This window comes from Chrysochloris asiatica, unplaced genomic scaffold (genome assembly GCF_000296735.1).
Source record: "Chrysochloris asiatica unplaced genomic scaffold, ChrAsi1.0 scaffold00156, whole genome shotgun sequence".
NCBI lineage: Eukaryota > Metazoa > Chordata > Mammalia > Afrosoricida > Chrysochloridae > Chrysochloris > Chrysochloris asiatica.
In genome coordinates, this window is record NW_006408674.1 from 7,334,390 (window position 1) to 7,357,356 (window position 22,967).

Genomic DNA, 22,967 nt, shown 5'->3' on the forward strand with positions numbered 1-22,967 from the left:
GAGTAGTTAATCTTACAGTCCAGGAACAGAGAACCCTAGGACCATCACTGGAGAAGAGCATGAGCGGAATGCGGGACCCTATCCAGAGAAGCAGCAACACCAGAGATGTAGGAAGAGAAGAGGACATGGAGAGATAGAGTAGCTGAGGACTCTAGACTCATGGAAAAGAGAAAGGCTGTGTGCTGGCGGCCAGGTGGCAGGCTTTCAGGATGTGCACTTGGGTTTAAATAATTATATATCCCTGAGTGTTTTTGTATACATCAAAAAAAAAAAAAGAAAGAAACAGGGAATAGAAGTAAATATTGTTGAATGATGATGCATTGAGAGGATTGTAATCATTGCAATGAAACAAAATTTGATACAATGAATGCATAACAGCTGTTCTCCCATGTAAACTATCACTCAATTCACAATAAAAGCTTAAAAAAAAAAAATACAAGAAAAACAAAACAAAAAAACAGTGGCTTCCAAGATGATCTTCTGGGCCAGTTGAATTCAAAACAAAGAGGTCAGCTCAGAAGGTATGGCGACTTTCGGGGGAATCCCAAAGAGGTAATGTGGATTTTCTCAAAGGACACAGTTGACTACAGAAGCTTATCATAAATACATTTTTTAAAAATTGAAAACTGCACTGGTGAGAAAAAGACCAGAAAAGTTGCACTGAGGAATTTTTTTCATCACAACAATGCACCTGCTATTCATCCAGGGTAGCAAGGACAGTTCAATGAGAAGCCATTCAAAAGCCTTCCTTCATCCACCTGACAGCCCTGATCTTGCCCAATTCAAACTGTTTTTTGTTCCCCAAACTCAAAGGAACATGATTTGGGTCCCTTGAGGATACCAAAACTGCCATTTTGACATGATGTGAATCAAAGCGCACACGAATTCTTTGAGGGGAGGGTTGTTGTTGTTGTTGTTAGGTGCCATCAAGTCAGTACCGACTCAAAGCGACCCTATGCACAACACAGCCTCTCTTCTGGGATAATGTTCAAATCCTGAGGGGTGTTCTAGTTCCCAGGTAGATGTAATGAGCTGAACTTCTAGATGTTGTTGTGAAGTGCTGCCGAGTCTGTATAGGGTTTCCAAGGAGCAGCTGGTGCATTTGAACCACCGACCTCGTGGTTCAAACCAACCTTACCATCCAGTGCTTTATCTCCCATTGCTACACCAGCACTCCAGTTGTTGTTGTTAAGTGACATCGAGTTGATTCCGACCCATAGCGGCCCTATAGAGGGTTTCTGAGGAGTAGCTGGTGAGCTTGAACTACCAACCTTGCAGTTCCAACAGCTTTGCAGTCTGACGCATTAACCCACAGTGCCACACCAGGGCTCCCCAGTTGTTGTTAGCTACCATCAAATTGGCCCCCAGCTCATGCTGACCCTATACAGGATTGCTGTGGATTATGATCCATGGGGTTCTCATTGGCAGAGTGTCTGAAGTTGATCACCAGGTCTTTCTTCCTAGTCTGTCTTAGTCTGGAAGCTGAGCTTAGGAAACAGAAAGATGGAGTAAAATACTCCCAGGTACTTACCATAGTTACTTCCTGAGTCGTGTTCTGCTGTTGTCCGGCAGAGGAAGAGCTTTACCAGTGTCAATTCAGGCCTGAGCCTTTGACATGATTTCCTTTTCACGCAGGTGAGGGTATGTGAGCCTACAAGATGGTTCACTTAAGGGGCTCCCAAAAGAGGGAAGAGACCTTTTCCATCCCAGCTAAGCCTTGAATGTTTTAAACAACAGAGAATGTGATTCTCCTCTGACGTGATTAAGCCCAGTGGCTGTGGCTTTATTTCTGGGGCTTGCATGATCAACATGGACCGGAACAGAAAAGGTGACTTTTTCTGCTTAGACCAAGATGCCTGATTCACCAATGTCTGTATCTAGCCAGGCTTCCCTGAGCAGACCAAAGTGGCCAGAGTTGTGTGGCTCCTCAGAGGACAATCTACACTCAGAAATCATTTCTCAGCAAGACCCATAGCACAGTTGGTACACATACAAGTTGGTACACTTGCAGCTTGCTCGTTTTTTGGTTTTGCTTTTCAGCAACCACCATGAACTCTCTCTTGTTTTGTAATGTCAGCATTCTATACCCCAGAATGTTTTCTGCTCAAGTCATGCATTTGCTAATTAAAATCAGTTGCTAGGTCAGTGACTAGAACCCAGGGATTTAGACCATTGCCCTAGGATTTTTAAGTAAATTTTATTATGAAAAGGTTTAAACATAGCAAAAGAGTAGAGCGGCTAGTACACCTACTCCTTACTTACCCACTTCCTCACTGTTGGAGGATATTTTGCATTTATGACAATAGTAACAAAGATATACTGGTGTGGCGCTGTGGGTAATGTGTCAGACTGCAAGGTTGGTTGGAACTGCAAGGTTGGTGGTTCAAGCTCACCAGCTGCTCCTTGGAAACCCTATACAGGGACGATATGGGTCGGAACCAACTTGACGGCACTTAACAACAACAACTATTCTGTGCATTAACCTGGGCTTCCTGCCTGAGTTCAGCTCCCAGCACAGAGAGACACCCTTGTCTGCCAAGCTCACAGCTAAGCAGCCAGCTCTCCAGACCACCTCGTGTCAGGCCATATCCATTGCTGGGGCCACCGGTGCAGCCCTTTGTGCAAAAGAGGCAACTGAGGCAGATCTTGTGAGTGGCCCTAGGTCCCCAGGAGGAGGTGGGGATGGGAGAGGTTGCCTCTGTTGCTCCCCTCTACTTAAGTGCCCTGGGGGGACCAAGTCCTCTAGAGGGGATAGGGCAGAAGACAGCTGGCTCCCCTCATCCGCAGCTATTGCTCTTAGTCTCCAGGCTCTCGACCAACCTTCGGTTCCAAGCCTTCCAGGGCTAGCAGGAAGTACAGCAGCTCAAAGATCTGGGCTCCAGGGCCTGTCTCCTCCTCCTCCTCCTCCTCCTCCACCACCACCTCCGCCTTGCTGAGTGAGGAATGGGTGTTTGCATTTTGTCACATTTCTTCATCTACTTTATTGTTGTTGATGTTTTTTAAAGTAATTACAACCACGACATTCCACTCCTTCATTTTACCACTTTAGTATTCATCTCCAAACAAATAAGAACATTTCCAATACAATCACAATACCACTAGCACATGTACCAAAATTAATAATAATTCCATGATGACATCTAAGACCCAGTCTTTTGTTTTCTTCGGTTGGCCCCCGAGATCTTTTATAACTGGTCTGTTCAAAGCAGGAACCTATCAGAGACTGCATGTCGCATGTTACTTTATCTTAAACTTTGACAATCTAGAACAATTCTTTCCCCTTAACTTTTTGTTCTGCTTTGACGTTGATTTGTGAAAAGAACTCTTGGATCTTTTCAATAGAAATTATGATATTTTTCATGGATTCTTTCTCTGGTATAGCTAAATTTCTTATGTTGCTTTTGTATTAGTTACTATAATCTGAGGATTTGGGCTTTGTTTATTTTATCAAACTAACCCAGGAGTCTAGAAATTGATTCATGTCTGACCTTGACCAATATTGTTAAATTCTATTAGTTTCTTTTTAATCTCAAATGATTTCTTTTTTTTCTTTTGCGTTTGTAAGAATTTTTTTAACTTAAAATAGATGCAAAATGACAAAGGTGGGTTCTGAATATCAGTCATGTGTCAGGTGAATAAAAACCTTAATACTGTTCTCCATGTTCAGTTTGCAGAGAAGTTCCAGGAAGTGAAAGAAGCTGCCAGAGTAGCCAGAGACAGGTCCCAGGAGAAAATTGAGACCTCAAGTAACCATTCCCAAGTAAGTGATTTGTCCATCAGAGAAATCTGACTGTGATCAGTAAGACATGTTGCTTTTTGTAGGAATTAGGGAATTCTAGGAATCCTGGTGTGGTGCTGTAGGATAAGCACTGGACTACATAGTCGGTTTGAATCAAAAGGTTGGAGGTTCAAACTCACCAGGCATTCCTCAGAAACTATACATAGGGTTGCTATGAGTTGGAACTGGAGTCCTGGTGTGGCGCTGTGGGCTAATGCGCCAGACCTCAAAGCAGTTTGAACTGCAGGGTCGGCAGTTCAAGCTCACCAGCTGCTCCTCGGAAACCCTATACAGGGTCACAATGGGTCAGAATCGACTCGGCGGCACTTAACAACAACAACATGGAAATTCTAGCAGTAGGACATCTGAAGGCCTTTTCAACTGTTAACCTGCAGACAGCGAAGTGAATGTGACTTGTTTTTATGTGACTTGGATTTTTCGGGATGTGCATTTTTGACAGCAATTGGTTGATGGGATTAGAGTTAATGCATGCTCCTGACATCCTCTGGTCACTATGTGTAAGTATCAGCAGGAGGGCAGGGTTTTCCATACTGGGTTGGGAGGTGGGAGCGTAAACGTGAGACCCGAGTACTTTGTGTCCATGGTGGGTGCCAGAGAGCCCTCGTGTCTTCTTCTTTTAACAAAAGTCAGATGAGAAATGGCATTCCAGTAGCTCTGTCTTAGCCAAAAAGTCAGACTGTTGGAAACTGAATGATCTGTCTACTTAAAAGTGTGATGACTGACTGAAAAAGACCTATTTTAACCTGAAATAAAGAGACCTGCATTCGCAGTGTCTGTGTTGTGGGGGGAAGTCTTGACCTAGTGACAAGGACATCTGTCTCAGGAAGACGTGGAAAGAGATAAAGTCAGGAGGAAAGATTTGAGTCAGGAATAATTAGCCAGACTGTAAGGTGTCTGCCTCCCTGAGGCTGAAGGTGAGCTGTAGAAATCGTGGAGGTGTGCTTACAGATATTGTGACTGACCTGGAATTTTTTTATCATGGGACAGTCTGTTATTTATTCGTTATGTATTTAAGACTCCCTGGTGGCCCGGGAGATTAAGGGGTGATCTGCTCCCGTAAAGATTGACAGTTTCTAAAACCCTATGAGACAGTCCTCCTCTGTCCTGTAGGGTTGCTATGCATTGGAATCGACTCAGTGGCAGCGGGCTTGTTTTTTGTTTGTTCAATTATATACTTATTTTTTGGTGGTTTTATTGGAGGTGTTGTAAGAATATTGATCTGGAAGTAACACGAGGGTTGCATGTGAGCAGGGAGGAAATCAAGAAGTGGCCAAAAGCAGGAAGATTGTTGAGGAAGTTGTGGAGTGAAGAATGGACCGACCAGGACAAGAAGGGAGGGATGAGTTTCAGAGCTGGCTCGTAGAAAAGAACCCGGAAGCATGGACATCTCGGGCAGTTCCCATCGGCACTCTAGTCTTGACCACCTGCCTGCAGAAACATGACTGAAGCCTTGGGTGCAGCAAGAAGCAGTGGCGGGCGATGGTCCCGAGCTACCATCACCAACTCCTGTCAAAGGGATCGCATTAGAAGGTCCTGGAGAGAGGGGGAGAAAAATATTAGAACAGAACTCAAAATCATAAAAAACAACATTTAAAAATACTAGTCTGACTGGTAAGCTAAAGACTGGTGGGATCCCCAAGACTGTGACCCCTAGTCACCCTTGAGTTCTGAAAATAAAATCACACCCGTGGCTCAATTTTCAGCCAAACAATAAACTGGTCCATTAAGAGAACAGTAGCAATAGAGGTTCAGAAGGGTTAGAAAAGAAGGAAAAATGGAAACAGGAAACACTGGGGGGAATGGGATAAATGATGTTACACGGAGGGGATTGCAATCAACGGCTTAAGACAAAATTTGTATCAATAGAATTCCCTTGTTGAATGGGAAACTCATCTACTCTGTAAATCTTCACCCAATTCACAATAAAAGGTTAAAAACAAGAAAAGAAACAGTGGAGACAGATGAGAAAAGGTAGAGCCTTAAGAAACACATGTAGTTAAAAGAAGGGAGCCAGCAAAAACAGGCAGAGAAGGAGACATTTCAATGCCACCATACCCATGGAAGGCCATAGTTGTGGTGGCAGTGCTGCAGATGGCAGGGAGAGGATGCTGAGAGGGGTCCTTGTTTGTCAACCACTGTGGCTGACCGGGTAGGGTAGGCGCTTCAGTGGTTCAGAGCTTATTCCTATCCGTATATTCTCAGCACCTTGTCCTGCGATCATCATACAAAAGGTGCTCATGTGAACTTATTGAAATTAATGTTTGTTCAATTTTAGGTGGACAGGAATGTTCCTGAATCCTTCTTAAATAATCTGGTGTGGCGCTGTGGCTGCAAAGCCATTTGAACTGCAAGGTCAGCAGTTCAAGCTCACCAGTCACTGTTCGGAAACCCTGTATAGAGTCGCTGTGGGTCAGATCCGACTCGACGGCACTTCACAACAACAACAATAATCTAAATGATGCTATTAAATTAGCATACTAATCACCCTACTTAGTAACCTCTGAGAACCTATGAAATGGCCCAGGTTCTAAAGAGTTTCTGATACACCTACGAGGGTAAATCAGAAAGTATTGCTACTGGGGTTCTAGTTCATAAATGCACAGTTTTATTCCAAAGATAGTCAGACTTGTCTCTGGTATCCGTGGGTGGCTGCAGACAAGTTCTCTCAGTTGTACACTTGTCTTAGTCTCCTTCGGAGCCCTGGTGTGATGCTGGAGGATAAGCAATGGACTGGTAACCGCAAGGTTGCAGTTCAAACCCACTTGCAACTTTCAGAAACCCTACATAGGGTCTCAACAGCGCACAAGAACAACCTTCTTAACAGTGGCTTCTGAGGGGATCTTCTGGGTCAGTTAAATTCAAGGTAGAGAGGTCAGCTCAGAAGATTACAGTGACTTTCCTGGGGATTCCAAATATATAGGTTTTCTTGGTGGACACAGGACAATCACTGGGACTTATTTAGAAGTTTTAAGAAAATGGAAAACTGTATTACTGGGGAAAAGGCCAGGAAAATTGTGCCAAGGATTTGGTTTTTCCCATAACAACGTGTGTGCTGCTTCTTTGAGGCTCGCCCAGGCTGACCGATGAAAATTTTGTTGGGAAACCCTACGCCATCCACCCCACAGCCCTGATCTTGTTCCTTTAGATTTTTTGTTTTCCAAACTCAAAGAGCATTTCAAAGCAACATGATTTGGGTTCCTCCAGGATGCGAAAACTGCCATTTTGACGTGTAAACTGAAGAACACCGACTTCTTCAGGGAAGGGTTAGTGGTTGTATACCACCAAGTCGGTTCTGACTCATCGCGACCCTGTGTAGGGTTTCAGAGGCTGTAAATCTTTATGGGAACAGAAAATCTCTTTTTTCTCCCAAGAAACGACTGGAAGATTCAAACTGTCAACCTTGCAGTTAGCTACTGGGGAAGGATTTGTTGTTGTTGTTAAGTGCTGTCGAGTCAGTTCCGACCCACAGCAACCCTGTAGAAGGTTTTGAAGGAGTGACTGGTGAGCGTGAACCACCAACCTTGCAGTTCAAACCGTCTTTGCAGTCTAGTGCATTAACCCACAGTGCCACACCAGGAGGGTTAAAGAGATAGAAACACCGTCTTCAGAATGTACAGACCTAGATGGAGGAATTGTCAAGACACAATAGCTTCAGTTTGTACTTTTTGCTTAATGAAGGTTTCTATGATTTTTGTAGCAATACTTTTTGACTTACCCTCATACAATGGTGATGTCTTTAAACTTTAAAATCTGAATTTCTTTATATTAGGTTTTTGTTTCAATGTTTATTTTCCCCTAAAAGTATTTTAAATCCTAGAAATCTCAAGTATGAGTGTATACCTATGCTATTATTTATGTTGTTGTTGATAAGTGCCGTCGAGTTGGTTCCAACTCATAGCAACTCAGGGTTTCCAAGAAGCACCTGGTGGGTTTGAACCACCGATCAGATATTTTATATATATATATATATATATATGTTATTGATTATATACAAATGTTTCTCTCTGTGCTTTTGTTTTAATTTACCTTGTCTTATTTACCCAGATACAAAGATCATTGTATATTTTTATTTTTTGTTAGACATCATATGTATTCTTGTTTTCTTGACTCTCTTGAAGAATGAACGCTTTTGCAGATTTTTCAAAATATTTGAAAATTTCAACAACCTAGTAACAAATATAGCTAATATTGGAATTTTTTTGGGGGGGTACTATAAAGACAATTTTTTTATTTATTGTAGATATACATATATATATATATATGTCACACTTGTTGTTAAATACCATCGAGTTGGTTCCGACTTATAGTGATCAAGTTTACGGTTTCTGAAGCTTTAAGGGAGCAGAAAGCTTTATCTTTCTCCCTCGGAGCAGCTGATGGGCTCAAATCATCCACTTTTTGGTTCGCAGTCCAGTGTTTATCCTACAAAGCCACCCTGCTCCCCCTACAAAGCAGGAAATAATAATCACCTGCTCTGTCACTACTTGGATCTATTTTATTAATATTTTGGTGAGCATCTTCTTATGTAGTTTTCTAGTATCTTTTTAAAAATGTTATTGTATATGTTATGATCATTTCCTCATGTTTTCAAATATTCCCTTTCAAAAATGTTTTAATGACTCTGTAGTAGTCCAAGGTTTATTTGGTCACAATTTAATCCACCAACTTGCTGTAATTTGAGATCGCTAGTGCAGTGCTGTGGGGTAAGCGCTGGACTGCAAAGTCGGTTTGAACCACAAGGTCGGCAGTTCAATCCCATGCAGGGTCACTGTGGGTCAGAACCAACTCGACAGCACTGAACAACAACAACAACATAGCCTTTCTAGAGTCCTGATGTGGTGCTGTAGGATAAGCACTCGATCACAAGATTTGTTTGAACCAGGTTTTCGGTTCACATCCCTCAGAAAGCCTATACAGGGTCACTGTGAGTGGGAAACAACACAACAAGAGTAAACAACACTATAGTCTTTCTAATTCGTAATTCACGTGGATGATCTTACTTGCATTTCTTTGTGCATTGTGTTATTTCTTCAGGCTAAATTCCTAGAGGCAGAAGTATTGGGTTTGGGACAAGGACGTTTGTAAAGCTTTTGATGTGTAATGCAAACTTAGCCTACAGAAAGCCACAGTTTTGATTCCCACCAGCACTGGATGAGAACAGATTTTTCCTCCCACACCTGCATCAACAAAGTTTTGCTTATTTGACGGGTGAAATATGTATCTTACTGTTTTTATTTCATTTTCTATTTCTTTACTAGTGAGATGAAACATTTTTACATTTTTATTGATTCTGTGCATTTCTTCTTTTGTGACTGTCAACTCTGTACCCTTTCCTTTTGATAAAAATTCAGGTGCTCATCTTTTTTTGACTGTTTTCAGAGAGTTTTGTTTTTTAACATATGCAAAGCTGGGCTGAATAGTGGGAAACCTCCATGTACCATAGATCAGCTTTAATGATCAGAAACACAAAGCCAATTATTTCATCTCTATCCCTTTTCATAAGAAGCCTTGATGGTGCAATGGGTTAAGCATTAGACTGCTGACCAAAATGTCAGCTGTTCGAACCCACCAGCCACTCCACAGGGGAATGACAAGGCAGTCTGCTTCTGTAACGATTTACAGTCTCAGAAACCCTATGCAGCAGTCGTGTTCTGTCCCACAGGATCGTCATGAGTTGGATTTCACTAGAGGAGAGTGGGTGTGGGTTAAACATCCCTTTCTACCTCCCTACACTCAGAAACGAGTGCCCTTCAAAGGGCTCGTGGAAAAATTCATTATCTTTTCATTTCATTTTCCTACAAACTTTTAATGCCCCTCATATTCAAAAGCAAATCCCAAGCGTTTTATCATTTCATCCATAAAAGATTTTGAGGTGGAGCTCTAGAAGATGTGGGTCCTAAGAACCTTTTAATATAAGAAAGGCATTAACATTTTATGTTTAATATCTGCTGCATATATTACCCCAGGGTTTTATTTGCATTTCCATGTACTTTATGGCATATTTTGAAATGCAGAAATAAAATTAGTCAGATTAGTACATTGTTCACCTTGGTGGGTCCTTCCTTTGCCTTTATGCTTATTGGAGGCTAAGTAAGATCTTATCACCGATCAGATGGGATGGTACCTTCCCCTGGTGCTGCCTTTTACCGAGCACATTAAGAACAGCTATGGCAATGGCAAATAGGAATGGAGACAGGAAACACCCATATCTGATATTTGCATTTTTAATAAATGTGTTTCTCTACTTCTGTGTAGCCCCAGGATTTTTAAATTCTTGTCTGAGCTTCTAATACTTTTTCTCTATCTTTATTCACCGTTTCTTATTGCTTAATATAGATGGTAATCCCTCCTCCCCTTTTAATCTGCAATTTTCTTCTGTGGTGTTTGGGGAGCCTTGTCACTCAAGTTTGTTAAGGTTGTCTGTGAAGTTTGAGCCAGAGGCTTTGAGTAACCTCCTGAGGGGTCTCTTGTTGGGAAAGTGAACAGACTTTGTCAGCTTCCCCGGGACTCTCGGGGCCTGAATCTTTGTTCTGGATCTTTGTTCTGGGTGGTCTCTATTAGTCTTTTTTAATGGGTTAAGTCTTTGCTGTGTTCTGGACAGATGAGTTGGTCTGCCCACACTCATAAACACACAGGTTCTCATTATACCTGATTTGCTGCCAATGTGAGGACGAGCAGTAACGTGTGAAGATAATTCACTTTGACCAGGAATCTGGGTGTGAAACCCCATCTTCTACTCAGGCCTCCAGCGTCAATGGGACAGACGATGAGAAGGCCTCCCACACGGGTCCTGCTGACACACACCTGAAATCCGAGAATGACAAGCTGAAGATTGCTTTAACACAGAGGTAAGGGTTGTGGAAACATCACATCCTGTTTTCTTCCAGTCCAGCGCTTCCTTGGAAGCCTGGCCTGTGAGGCAGGGTTTCAAGAAGTTGGGAGGGGAGACTGGAACCTGCCTGAAGCTTCCAGTCTTCTGTCATGGCCAGAGGAAGTCCCATAGGCCTTCATGGCAGCACTTTGTCAGACTAACCACACCAGCATCAATGTGTGTGCGAGAGAGTGTGTATGTGTGTGAACGGGTGAGTGACTGAGAATAAGTATGTGTGTGTTGCATGTATATGTGTGTATGAGTGTGTGTGGGTGGGTGGGTGGCACCAACATACTGTTATGTCTCTTAAGAATGTGTCCCGGTTCCCACAGGCTGGGTGTGGACTTCATGGTGTGGGCTAGCCCCAGGACCACACTCAGAACTGCTGTCTTCAGATTCATTCTGCTCTCCTCAGAGTTGCCATGTTTAAGAGCTATGTCGTCTTAGAGGTGATCCTGTCTAAATTCCCACATTTTACAGATGGAGGAAACTTAGTTCCACGTGGTTGAAGGAGTTTTCCAAGGTCACATGACTAACAAACCTGCCCACCACCCCACTTTATTTGTCTTTCGCCCAAGGGTGTAGTTACCATCTCTTCGGGAATCTTCCAAGAGGCAGCCAGTCAGTCACACATGTCATAGCTGGAGCCACCAAAGGGCTGTCCCCACCTCTCCAACTCAGCTGACCTGGCTATGTATGAGCATAGTTGAATTCCTATGGCCTCACCCAGGAATCCCAGCAAACACATGTGATGCTTAGCCCTGCTGCCTGCCTCTGGACTGTGGGCTTTTGTCAGATGCTTCAAAGAACAGGAGGTCTCTTTTCTTGCCCATCAGGAGGTTGTGAGGACTATTTTGGGTTGCTCAAGTCACAGTGGGCTGCCTGGATGAAAAAGTTCCACCCCTAAAAATAAAGCTTTTAAAATCCCAGTCTAATGAGCAAGTGAATTTCAGGAATGAGTGTGAAACCATTTTCCCTAAGTCAGTTTACATTCTCTTTCATCAACTCTAAAATTAATCAGATTTTACTATTTTTTCTTCCATCTGTGGCATTTGGAAAGTATGTATTTTCCAGTCACATGAGGTCCTTAAGGTCATGGAATAAAAAAATAAAGCAGATTATTCAGATGCAGTTGTTTTGTTTTCAAGGCCTTTAGCCAGGCCGCATTGATTAAGAACCGGGAACCTTTCTGATAGACTTCACTTTCCTGTCACCTCAGGTCACATGCAGCACCACAAATGTGTAGACTCCCAAGAGAAGGGTTAAAGGGAGATCAAAACGGAAACCATGACTGAGAGAGCCTGATTCCAGTCTGTTTATTTTTAAACTTCTTTCTCACCAAGCACATAGAATCAGTGGTAAAATGTAAAGTTTTTGTGGTAACGGTAGAGGCGTCCCTCAGACCTCAGGGCTGAGTCCCATATCCCTGAGGTAAGCTGAGGACAGCCAAGACCGCCCTCCCATGCAGTGTTAGAACTCCAGTTCAGCCCACACTGTTTCCCCAGTCACTTTCTCCTCTGTCCTCAGGACTCAAATCTAGATTCATTAAAAGTCTCTGAGGAGACACAGATTTTGGAAGCAGTGCCATTCGGGAATAAGGCTTTTTGTTTGTTTAAACCTGAGCTCCTTGGGCTCCAAAGAGACGTGTTGTGAACTTGTTTCCATCAGATTCTCGAAGGGCTCCACGACCCTCCCAGAACCATTGCTCTTGAGGAGTAGCCTCTGAGAGGTTGTACACGTTGAGATGTTAGACTGTTGGAGGTTTAAGTCCACTCAGAGACACCTCAGAACAAAAGCCTGCTGATGATCTGCCTCCAAAAACATTCCAGCCATTGACAACCCTGTGGAGTAGAGCTCTACCCTCACACACAGGGGTCACCATGGGCCCACTCGATGGCATCTGGTTTGCTGGTCCCTGAGGGAAGGAACATGGACCTGAGAGGAGGCTCTGAGCCCTGGGATCAGCAGGGAAGTAGGAGGGAGGTGAGGCCTCCTGCTGTGTGTGGTATGTTCACACTAGAAATCATTGCCAGTGTGGGACCCGGGGTGGGCTGTGTGGGTGGCAGGACCCCTCCATCCCCAGACCATCTTGGTCACTGCCTTGCCCCTACCCCACAGCGCTGCCAACGTGAAGAAATGGGAGATCGAGCTGCAGACCCTGCGGGAGAGCAATGCCCGGCTGACCACAGCCCTGCAGGAGTCCGCAGCCAGCGTGGAGCAGTGGAAGAGGCAGTTCTCCATCTGCCGGGACGAGAACGACCGGCTCCGGAACAAGGTGGGCCGCCCGCCAGCCTGGGTGTACCGCGTGCCTGGGAACAGATGCGGCAGGCCACTGGGGCTGGCTGGAGTGGACAGTGGAAGGCCGGGCCAGCCTCCATTCTGCTTTTCTCTCCTCTCCTCGCCTCTCACCTCCTCCCTCTCCCCTTCCCCAAGGTCAAAAGACCTGCAGCCTCTTCGCTTTGAACTGCCACCTCCCTGCCTTTCTTTCCAGTCTTTAGTCCTTTGGGATTTCTTTCTTTTGTTCCTTTGGGTTGAAATGCAGGCACACCCTATCTTTAATCCTTATGGAGACCTCTGCATTAGTTTAAATGTTAGAACAATAAGGGAGTTTGGATGCAGATATCTGGGCATTTCAATGTTGTTGTTGTTAACTGCTGTCCAGTCGATTCCTACCCATAGGGACCCTATCTATATAGGGTTTCTGAGGAGCAGCTGGTGAGCTTGAACCGCTGACCTTGCAGTTCAAACAGCTTTGCAGTCTGGCACATTAACCCACAGCGCCACACCAGGACTCCGTTTCAATAGCTGTGATAAATCCAAGAAGCAAACTGCGGTCCTGTGTTAAACCAGGGGCATTTGACACGGTTCAGCCCATCCTTCTTGAAGCTGAAATACCTTCCCCACTGGCTTTGAGCCATCCTGTGCTCCTCGGATCGTCCTTCATCATCTCCAGTGTCAGTGTGTCCTCTCCTCCCCTCAGCACCTGACCCTGCTTCCCAGGTGGTCTCTGTTCCCTGCACTGATGGCCCACCCTTTCTCAGTGGGAATGTCACCATGGGAATGACTACCTGGTTTATGTTTGTTGTGGAATCAGATTTTCTAAACTCTGCTGCTGAAGCAAAGATAAAGAAATTGGGGGGTTCACTTCGAGTTCCATGTAGAGGGTGTCCTCTGAGTCTCCTTGGGGTTGGTCTTTAATGCTGTGATTCATTTACCTGGATGGAGAAGAGCGATCGGAGGGCCTGTGGGTCAGTGAGAAAAGAGGCGGGGAAGGGAAGAGAAGTTTCTAGAAGCCCTGCTTCCGTACAAATCATCACTTGTAAAAAGGCAAATCGGGAGGTGGCAAGGGACCTTTGCCTTTGAGGAGGGGAGGTGCTGGCAGCCTTCGTTGGCAGATCAGATGCCCTCTGCTCTCCTACCTTGTCATGCTAGCAACTTGCTTTTTTTTTTTTTTTTTATTTTTTAAAGGTTTTTTATTGTGGATTGAGTGAAAGTTTACAGGGCACATCATCAGTTTTACATTCAACATCGTGCCTTCAAGCCCACCTGAGAAATTTCAAGATGTCATTGTTGGTGGTTATGATGTAACCCAGGATTTAATTTTTTTTTTTTTTTTAATGCATTTATCCTTGCAGCATAGGGTGTTAAATATTGGGAAGCTAACAGCCAGGTCTGCAGTTCAGACCCACCTAGGGAGCAAGATGAGGCTGTCTGCTTCCAGAAAGATTTGCAGTCTCGAAACCCTAAGGAGCAGTTCTGCTCTGGGTAGCTATGACTTGGAATCAACTCGATGGCAGTGGGCAGGGGCTTGGGATCAATCATCCATACTTCCATAGACTGGCTGCATTGCTGAGGTGGTTTGGGGCAGCCAGAGAGTGCCCCTTTCAGGACTGAGGTTCCTGTGCTGACCATGTTTTAGTGGCCACCCTGTGAATTTGACAGGCAGTTAACACTCAGGGCTTTGGAGTCTGTTTTTTAAGTGTGGAATTTGTTGCAGGGGTGGGGGGGGGGGGGGGGTGGACTAGGTGCCCCTAGTCACCCTCTAGCCCTAACAGCCTGCCCTGCCACTGTATCCCAGCACGCCATGTCACCTCCTTACCTTGATGCTGAGGGCACACAAAACTGCCCCCTGTCATTTCTGCAGACCATCTTGAGCTTTCCATGTAAATGCCCAAAGTGCTGACAGTGAGGGGCTCCCAGCCAGTCGCTGACTCTGCGATTCCTTTCCTGGCAGATCTGCCTGCCAGCTGGATCGATTGCCCTTTATTTCATTTTTTCAAGCAGAGAGCTAAGTGTCCTGCTTTGTGTCTGAGTATACTCTCTGAAGGGAGGAGTAGAAGTTGAACATCACAGAACTTGCTCCCCTGGAGAAATGCCAACTTCCCTGAAGAAAAAGCAGCATCAGGGCCCTGATTTCCAGGGCTGGGGGCTGCAGACATGGGCTCTCCAGCTGCCCCTGTGGCTACACATTCAGACCCTGAGGGTGACCGATCCCTCCAGAAGTGTTCTGGAGGCAAACACGCAATGCCCTCAATAGTGAGGACTGCTGCAGGAATCCCAGGGAGCTCCCCATCGGTAGGAGGCTGCCATGTAACCCTTTGGCTCCATTCCTGCCACCCAGCCCCACTCTGCACACATAGTTTGGCCCTTGGAAATGCTCAGAGCCATTTGGCACCCCCAGGGGCATAGGTCTTTGGATGCTCACGGGATGTGGAGAAGTCTTCTGAGAGGCACTGGGGAAGGAGAGAAAGGTACAACCCGAATTCGCTATTCTCTAAGGAAGAGGGAGATGCACAGGCTCCATCACATCCATCAATAAGGAAAGGTCATCTAGAAATAAAATGTTTGAAAGGTCATCACTCCCATTTGGCAGAGTTATTAAGTGCTCTACCCTGCTGACTTCCACCCTTGAAATGAAACAGCATAATTCAGGACAGGATTAAGTGATGTAAAAGTGATGCTGGGAAGAAGCAGAGAGATTCAGGAGACATCTGGCTCTGACTTGTGATGGCTGCTTAAAGCAAACCCAAAGTTACCATCTTACGGTTATCAGCAAACCTGATGCCAGAGTGTCCTGAAGCCAGGCTCTGCTGATGTGGCGCTGCGAGTTAATGCGCTGGACAAAGTTGGTTTGAACCACAAAGTTGGAGGTTCAAACTCACCAGCTGCTCCTTGGAAACTCTATACAGGGTCGCTATGAGTCGGAACCCACTCGACGGCACTTAACAACAAGTTGGTAATGAGGTAGACATCTCATGGGAATAGATGCTAACATAGCTCCATAGTCGCTGTGAAGTTGGTTCAGAGCCACAAAGAAAAACTTATCAGCAGGTGGTTGTTGTTAGGTGCCATTGCGTCGATGTCGACCCATAATGACCTTATGTACAGCAGAACGAAACACTGCCCGATCCTGGGCCAACCTCACTACTGTTGCCACACTTGAGACCATTGGTGCTGCCAGTTGGCCAATCCATCTCTCTGGGGGTCTTCCTCTTTTTCTCTGACCCTCCACCTTACCAAACATGATATCCTTCTCCAGCGACTGGTCCCTCCTGACAACATGTCCAAAGTATGAGAGACGAAGTTTGTCCATCCTGGCCTCCAAGGAGCACTCTGGTTGCACTTTGTCCAACACAGATCTGTTGGTTCTATGGGCAGCCCATGGCATTTTCAATATTCTCCTCCAACACCATAACTCAAAAGCATCAATTCTTCTACAGTCTTTATTATTTACTGTCCAGCTTTCACATGCATATGAAGTTACTGAAAATACCATGGCTTGGGTCAGGCGCAACCTAGTCCTCAAGCTGACATCTTTGCTTTTCAACACTTGAAAAAGGTCTTGTGCAGCAGATTTGCCTAATGCAACATGTCATTTTTTTCTTGACTGCTGCTTCCGCGAGTGTTGATAGTTGATCCAAGAAGAATGAAGTCCTTGACAACCTCAATCTCTTCTCCATTGATAAGAATGTTGTTTATTGGTCCAGCAGTGAGGATTTTTGTTTTCTTTACATTGAGATGCAATCCATACTGAAAACTGTGCTCTTTGATCTTCATCAGTAAATATTTTAAGTCCTCTTCACTTTCAGCAAGCAAGGTTGTATCATCTGCATATTGCAGGTTGTTAATGAGTCTTCCTCCAATCCTGATGTCACGTTTTTCTTCATGGAACCCAGCTTCTCAGGTTATTTGCTCAGCATACAGGTTGAATAAGTATGGTGAAAGAATACAACCCTGTTGCACACCTTTCTTAATTTTAAACCATTCAGTGTTCCCACGTTCTATTCAAACAACTGCCTCTAGGTCCAGGTACAGATTCCTCATGAGCACAATTAAGTGTTCCAGAATACTCATACTTCGCAATGTTGCCCATAGCTTGTCATGATCCACACAATCAAAAGCCTTTGCTTAGTCAATAAAGCACAGGTAAACATCTTTATGATAGTCTTTGCTTTCAGCCAAGATCCATCGGACATCAGCAATGATATCTCTCATTCCACAGCCTCTTCTGAATCCAGCTTGAACCTCTGGAAGTTCTCTGTCAGTGTATGATTGTAGCCATTTTCGTATTACCTTTAGTAAAACTTTACTCACATGGGATATCAAAGATATTGTCCGATGATTTCCGCATTCCGTTGGGTCACCTCTCTTTGGAATGGACACAAATATGGATCTCTTCCAATCACTCAGCCAGATAGTTGTCTTCCAAATTACTTGGCAGAGATGAGTGAGTGCCTCCTGTGCTGCCTCACTTTCTTGAAAGATTTCGATTCGTATTCCATCAATTCCTGGTGCCTTGTTCTTGCCAATTCCTTCAATACAGCAGGTTAGTTTATGGTTTATTTAAAACGGAAAACTGCCACAGAGACGCAGTGATCTTTTGTTGACTGTCTAAAGTGAATAAACATGCCTTTCTAACGTGGGGTGTCTTTTAGATCGACGAACTGGAAGAACAGTGCAGTGAGATAAACAAAGAGAAGGAGAAGAACAGTCAGTTGAAGCACAGGATCGAGGAGCTGGAATCGGAACTCCGAGAGAAGGAGACGGTGAGTAACAACGCACTAAGCAGCATCCTCTCTTCCCTGAAGCCCCTTAGGGTGGTCTCACAGGGGTCACATGACAGCACCAAGGCAGAGCCAGGAGGCACACCAAGGCTGCGCCAGAGCACCAGCCTAACCAGTCAGTCACTCCTGATCACAAGCAAGTTGAACATCCTACCAAACACTCAGGAGACTTCTGTAGATAATTGCTCATCTCTCATCAGAAGTAGAGTTCAGCAATCCAGCTACTGCAAGCAGCTAGTCTCAGTATTCATGCGGCCGTTTATTTCCCCGCTGGGGGGTGGCGAGGGGCAAGTGGAGGACAGCCATTCACACAGACACGGGAGATCACAGGCAAGCTGCCAAACCTCTTAAAACCTTAGTGTCCTCATCTACAAAACTGCAGTAATCCTAAGAGTACCTGCCTTTTTCTGGTGGTGTATGGAGTCAGTCCCTGGTGGCACAACGGTTAAGCGCCCGGCTGCTATCCCACGGTTCAGACTCACCCATCACTGGTGGGAGAAGGTGTGGCGGTCTGCTTCCATGTAGACTGCAGCTATGGAAACACTAGGGGACATTTATCTGTTCTGTGGGGTCACTAGGAGTCAGGACTGATTTGATGGCAGCGTGTTTGTCTTTTGTTATGTTTTTTAATGGAATGCCTGGGCAGTGCAAAAGGATAACATGCTGAGCTGCGAACCAAAAGACTGGAGGTTCAAGTCTATCCAGAAGTACCTCAGAAGAAAGGATTGGCAATGTACTTACAAAAAAGGTAGCCATTGAAAACCCTGGTGCACAGTTCTACTCTGACACACACAGGGTCGCCTCGAACCTGACTTCAGAAGATAATTCATGTAACACGCTCAGCAGCTCTCAGCGTGACCTGACGTCTAAGTATCAACATCATTATCCTATCACTTATGCAAACAGTACAGGTTCCAAAAGCTGCTTCTCTTAGTGTAGGCACACCTTGGTGGTTTTCAAGCAGACACTGTGTCTGACTTGCTCTCATGTTCCTTTTCAAATTTCTGTCTCATGTAGGAGTTGAAAGATCTCCGAAAACAAAGTGAAATCATACCTCAGCTCATGTCAGAGTGTGAATATGTCTCTGAGAAGCTGGAGGTAAGTAAGGGGGAGCCGTCCTTCTCAGCTTGGTTGGTCCTTGCTCATTGCCTCAGCTGCCTCTCACTTCCACACCTGGCACGTTAAAGAAGAATGCATTTCTATTCTTAAAAATCAGTGGTAATTACATGCCAGATGCCATCTGTGCCCCTGGGGGCAGGCTCAGCAGTGTTTTTGTCTTCAGTTTTTCCATCTATAAAGCATGCTTCTTGTGCTATTGCAGGTGACTATTTCCCACCCACAGAAGTCCCCACAGGACCACAGAGGCCAGAGGAATGGGGGGCTGCAGGGGTGGGCCTGGGAGCCTAAAAGCTGGTACTGACCCTTCTCTGCCACTCCCCAGCCAGTGATGTTGGGGGCGGTGCCCTGCGCAGGCCCTCCTAGCTGGCCTCAATGTCTGATCCATATAAGCAGGGTTTCCACGCCCCACTTCACCTCCTAGGTTTGGAACCTTAGGCCCTTTGACAGAGTCAAGCAGTACTTCATTCAGGCACACAACCCCAACTACTGGCTGGCTCCGCACACATGTTTGAAGACAGTCTCATTTTAGTACCACCAAAGAAAGTCCAAGGGGGCTTCAGAAAGTTCAGGGAGGAATTAAATTAAAAGATAACGGAAGTTTTCCACAAACTTTGTGAAGCCCTCTCGTATTTCGGAAACTCTTAGTTGAGAGGAAGAATGCAAGGCATGCGCCTTATTTCAGGACACACAGTTGTCCCATCTTCCAGAATATGTGGTCAGATTCACCCAGAGGGGCCTGTACTGACTGAGCAGGGGGCCCAGCTCTGCCTCCATGTACAGGCTGCTGTCCCCAAGTTGCTGACACAGCCAGTCCTCCCTGGCAGAGGCCCAGAGGCGGCCCCGGGCTGGGGAGGCTTCACCCTCTCAGTGGCACCGAGAAAAGCCACCTCTCTCCCATCTCTTCTCATTCGCACACTCTCAAACTGATAGGGGGTCTCTGCTGACCATCCTGGACCAGGAGCTAAAACCCCTCTGACTGAGAGTTCTGTGTGAATTGGAAGCCCATTTCCTCAGGAAGGACCCCAGGTTCTGTAGTCTGTGTGAAGAGCTGGTTTCTGTGTGAACTGGAAGCCCATGTCCTCAGAAAGGACCCCGGGTTCTATGTGTGTGGAGAGCTGGTTTCTCCGGCCAGGTGTTGATCAGCACTTCTTTCAGAAAACAAAAGGGCAGAGGGAGGGGCACACCGCAATGCCCACTGCTTCCTTTTTGTTGTTGTTATGCTCATAAACTATATAAATGAGCAACACTGAAGCATTCAGCTGCTAACCAAAGTACTGACTGTTGGAACCCACTCAGCTGCTCCATAGGAACATCTGACCCTGTAAAGATTACAGCCTAGAAACCCTATGGGACAATTCCATTCGGCCGCATGGGGGTGCCATGCATCCGAACTACTGGAAGGCCCCTAACAACAGCAGTAAAATAGATACGATATAAAACTGAAACTTTTTTTTTTAAGTGAGCACTTAACATTTTGAAGTGTCCAATTCAGTGGTCACAATGATAGTCACAGTTTTTGTTTTCATCACCACGTTTTTGTTTTCAAAACTTTTTCTCCACCCCAAACAGAAATTCTGGGCCCATTTGGCAATGTCTCTATTTGCTTCCATTCTGACCTTGGTGGTCATAGCCCTGTGTGGTGGGGGATTTACAGTGTCGCTAAGGATTTCAAACCCACGTGGAGCCCACAGGTTTGTCTAGAGCAGATCTCAGAAGACAGAGACCTCCCTCTTTGATTTGCTGACCCTTCTCCCTTTATTTTACTTCAGGCAGCAGAAAGAGACAATCAAAACCTGGAAGACAAGGTGCAGTCTCTAAAGACGGACATTGAGGAGAGCAAATACCGACAGCGCCACCTGAAGGTGGAATTGAAGAACTTTCTGGAAGTGCTGGACGGGAAGATCGATGACCTCCACGACTTCCGCCGGGGCCTCTCCAAGCTGGGCACGGACAACTAGGGCTGGGTCAAGGCCGGTGTGTGTGTGAGAGAGAGAGAGAAAGAGAACATTGGACTAGGCTGTCCTTCTGTTTGCGTTGCTTTTGTAAATGCAGGCGCAGTTTGTCGTGTTTCCAAACCAGTAGTGCCGTCCACTCAGCTCCTCTTCAGATTAGAAATCTCCTCGTGCTCTCTGGCCTTTTGAGGTTGTGGACAACTGGAAGATTCTGACTCAGGAATCCAGAACTACCTAGTCTATGAAGTCAGGGCAGGGACATTTATATCTTTCTTAAGGGCTGTTGCAACCATATGAACTAAAGAAAAAAATAATTTTTTTCTAATCTAAATATGAATATTCTAGAACATCTTATACACCAGGCTATTTTGTTCCTTTTATTCGCTGGTGTTCGGAGTATTTAAATGTCTGCGAGGCCACCATCCTTGGAGGCATTAAGGTAGACTTGTTCAGAGAAAGTAAAGCTAGTTTCTGGTGGGTGTGTTTTCTGACACAGACTCACCTACATCTGCTGCCACCCCTCCAGACCAGTTTGTATGGTTACGACAATGTTCCTTTTCTTGGTTTTCATTTCTGAGCAGATGGCTGTGCTGTGGGAACAGCATGCAGGGTGGGTGCCAAGCGCAGTGCCTGGCACAAGTAGGTACTTAATAAATCATTGTTCAATTAAACATCCCAACAGAATTAAGTGTGTTCATCAAACCCCACAGCAGAGTTCATCCCGTGAAGGGTGCGCCATCTTGGTTGGGCGGGATCGTTAGCAGCACACATTAGACTCAGAAGGGGAGCAGTGGAGGAGCTGGTCTGAGGCCCCCAGAACCCAGCCCAGGGTGCTGTCCCCATAGGGGTCTCAGATACTGGGACCGCCCTTCTGTGATCTGGGGATTCCAGGACCCCTGACTGTCTATGGTTTGGGGACTGCTGGGGGCTTAGTATGTAAGGTGGGATTCTAGGTTGGGTTTGTACGAAACCATACAGACCCACCATGAGGGAGAGAGAGGTCCACTGGCTGATGGTGGTCCTTAGGACAGAGGAGTTCTGCCCAGATCAGCCTCTGCCCAGCTCAGTGCCTGCTGGGGAAGGGACTGGAATCCCTTACGGAGCCCCACCCCCTTACGGAGTCCCTCCCCCTTACGGAGTCCCTCCCCCTTACGGAGTCCCTCCCCCTTACGGAGTCCCTCCCCCTTACGGAGCGCTGCTGGCATCCTCTACTGGGGGAGACTGGCCAGTACATGGTGGATTTCACACCTCTGACCCCACACATTTCTAAATGCTTCCTGGGGCCCTTGGATGTACACTTATCCCTTTGAGGACCTCTTAAAAGAATTCCCCCCGCTAGATTATGTTCCCCACTGGTTAGAATTTCTCTTTCTGAATTTGGATTCTGGGCACACAGCCTGAGAAGGAGCTCGGGACATGCCCGGATGTGACCCGAGTCTCAAGGTGAGTCTTGGGACCTGCGGCTCCTTTTCACCAAGCTGAGACGCTCTGTCTCTGAGCAGCGAGGTCTTGTTTGAATGGGAAGGCTTTTGGTCTATAGTACCAAGACTCTTTGGGGGAGCCCCCATGGGTGGTGTGGGGTCACACGGGGTCTTTCGTTGAGTTCATGGGGCCCTTGGGGCATGTAGCAAAGGGAGAAGAACAGACAGGAAATGAAAAGTGCTGATTGTTGTGGGTTGGAGCCGGCCCTGCCCTTTCCCCGAGTTCCAGGTGCTTCTCGTGGCCATCTGCCATCTGTAGTAGTTCCCTACTCTCCACTAGAGGACCCTGGAGAGCTGGGCTGGCAGCGAGTCAGCCACCACCATTGACTTACTAGAGCTTGTTCAGGTGACGTATTCATAGGAGGGCAGGGTCCTCTGCTGCATCCCAGTAGCACTGGAAGTGATGGAGATATTGTCGTGCTTGGCTACTGTGTCCCTGTGTGATTGAGACCCATGAGCTATCTCATCACCGCTGAAGGGTTTGCAAGCACCTTAGAGGTAGGAGGTGAGTAATGCAGACAGATTCCCCTTCTATGTGGCCGCCTCTAGCTCTAAGTCTATTGCTGTCAAGGAGCTAGGTGAGGTTGGAATTCCTGGGTGATGCAAACAGTTTATGCACTGAGCTGCTAACTGAAAGGTTGGAGGTTCAGGTTCACCCAGAGGCACCTTGGAAGAAAGGTC

At 45.9% G+C, this 22,967-nt stretch overlaps 1 protein-coding gene across 1 annotated transcript in view; it reads left to right on the plus strand.

The window, feature by feature from the left end:
- The window catches only part of HOMER2 (homer homolog 2 (Drosophila)), a 122,111-nt gene extending 100,877 nt beyond the window's left edge, over positions 1 to 21,234 (plus strand). The window contains exons 4-9 of the mRNA XM_006870950.1: positions 3,668 to 3,760; positions 10,541 to 10,647; positions 12,789 to 12,945; positions 17,606 to 17,716; positions 18,752 to 18,832; positions 20,623 to 21,234. Of these exons, the coding sequence (XP_006871012.1) occupies positions 3,668 to 3,760; positions 10,541 to 10,647; positions 12,789 to 12,945; positions 17,606 to 17,716; positions 18,752 to 18,832; positions 20,623 to 20,811 (738 nt within the window). The 3' untranslated portion in view covers positions 20,812 to 21,234. The remainder of the gene's footprint in view (positions 1 to 3,667; positions 3,761 to 10,540; positions 10,648 to 12,788; positions 12,946 to 17,605; positions 17,717 to 18,751; positions 18,833 to 20,622) is intronic.
- Positions 21,235 to 22,967: the final 1,733 nt, after the last annotated feature.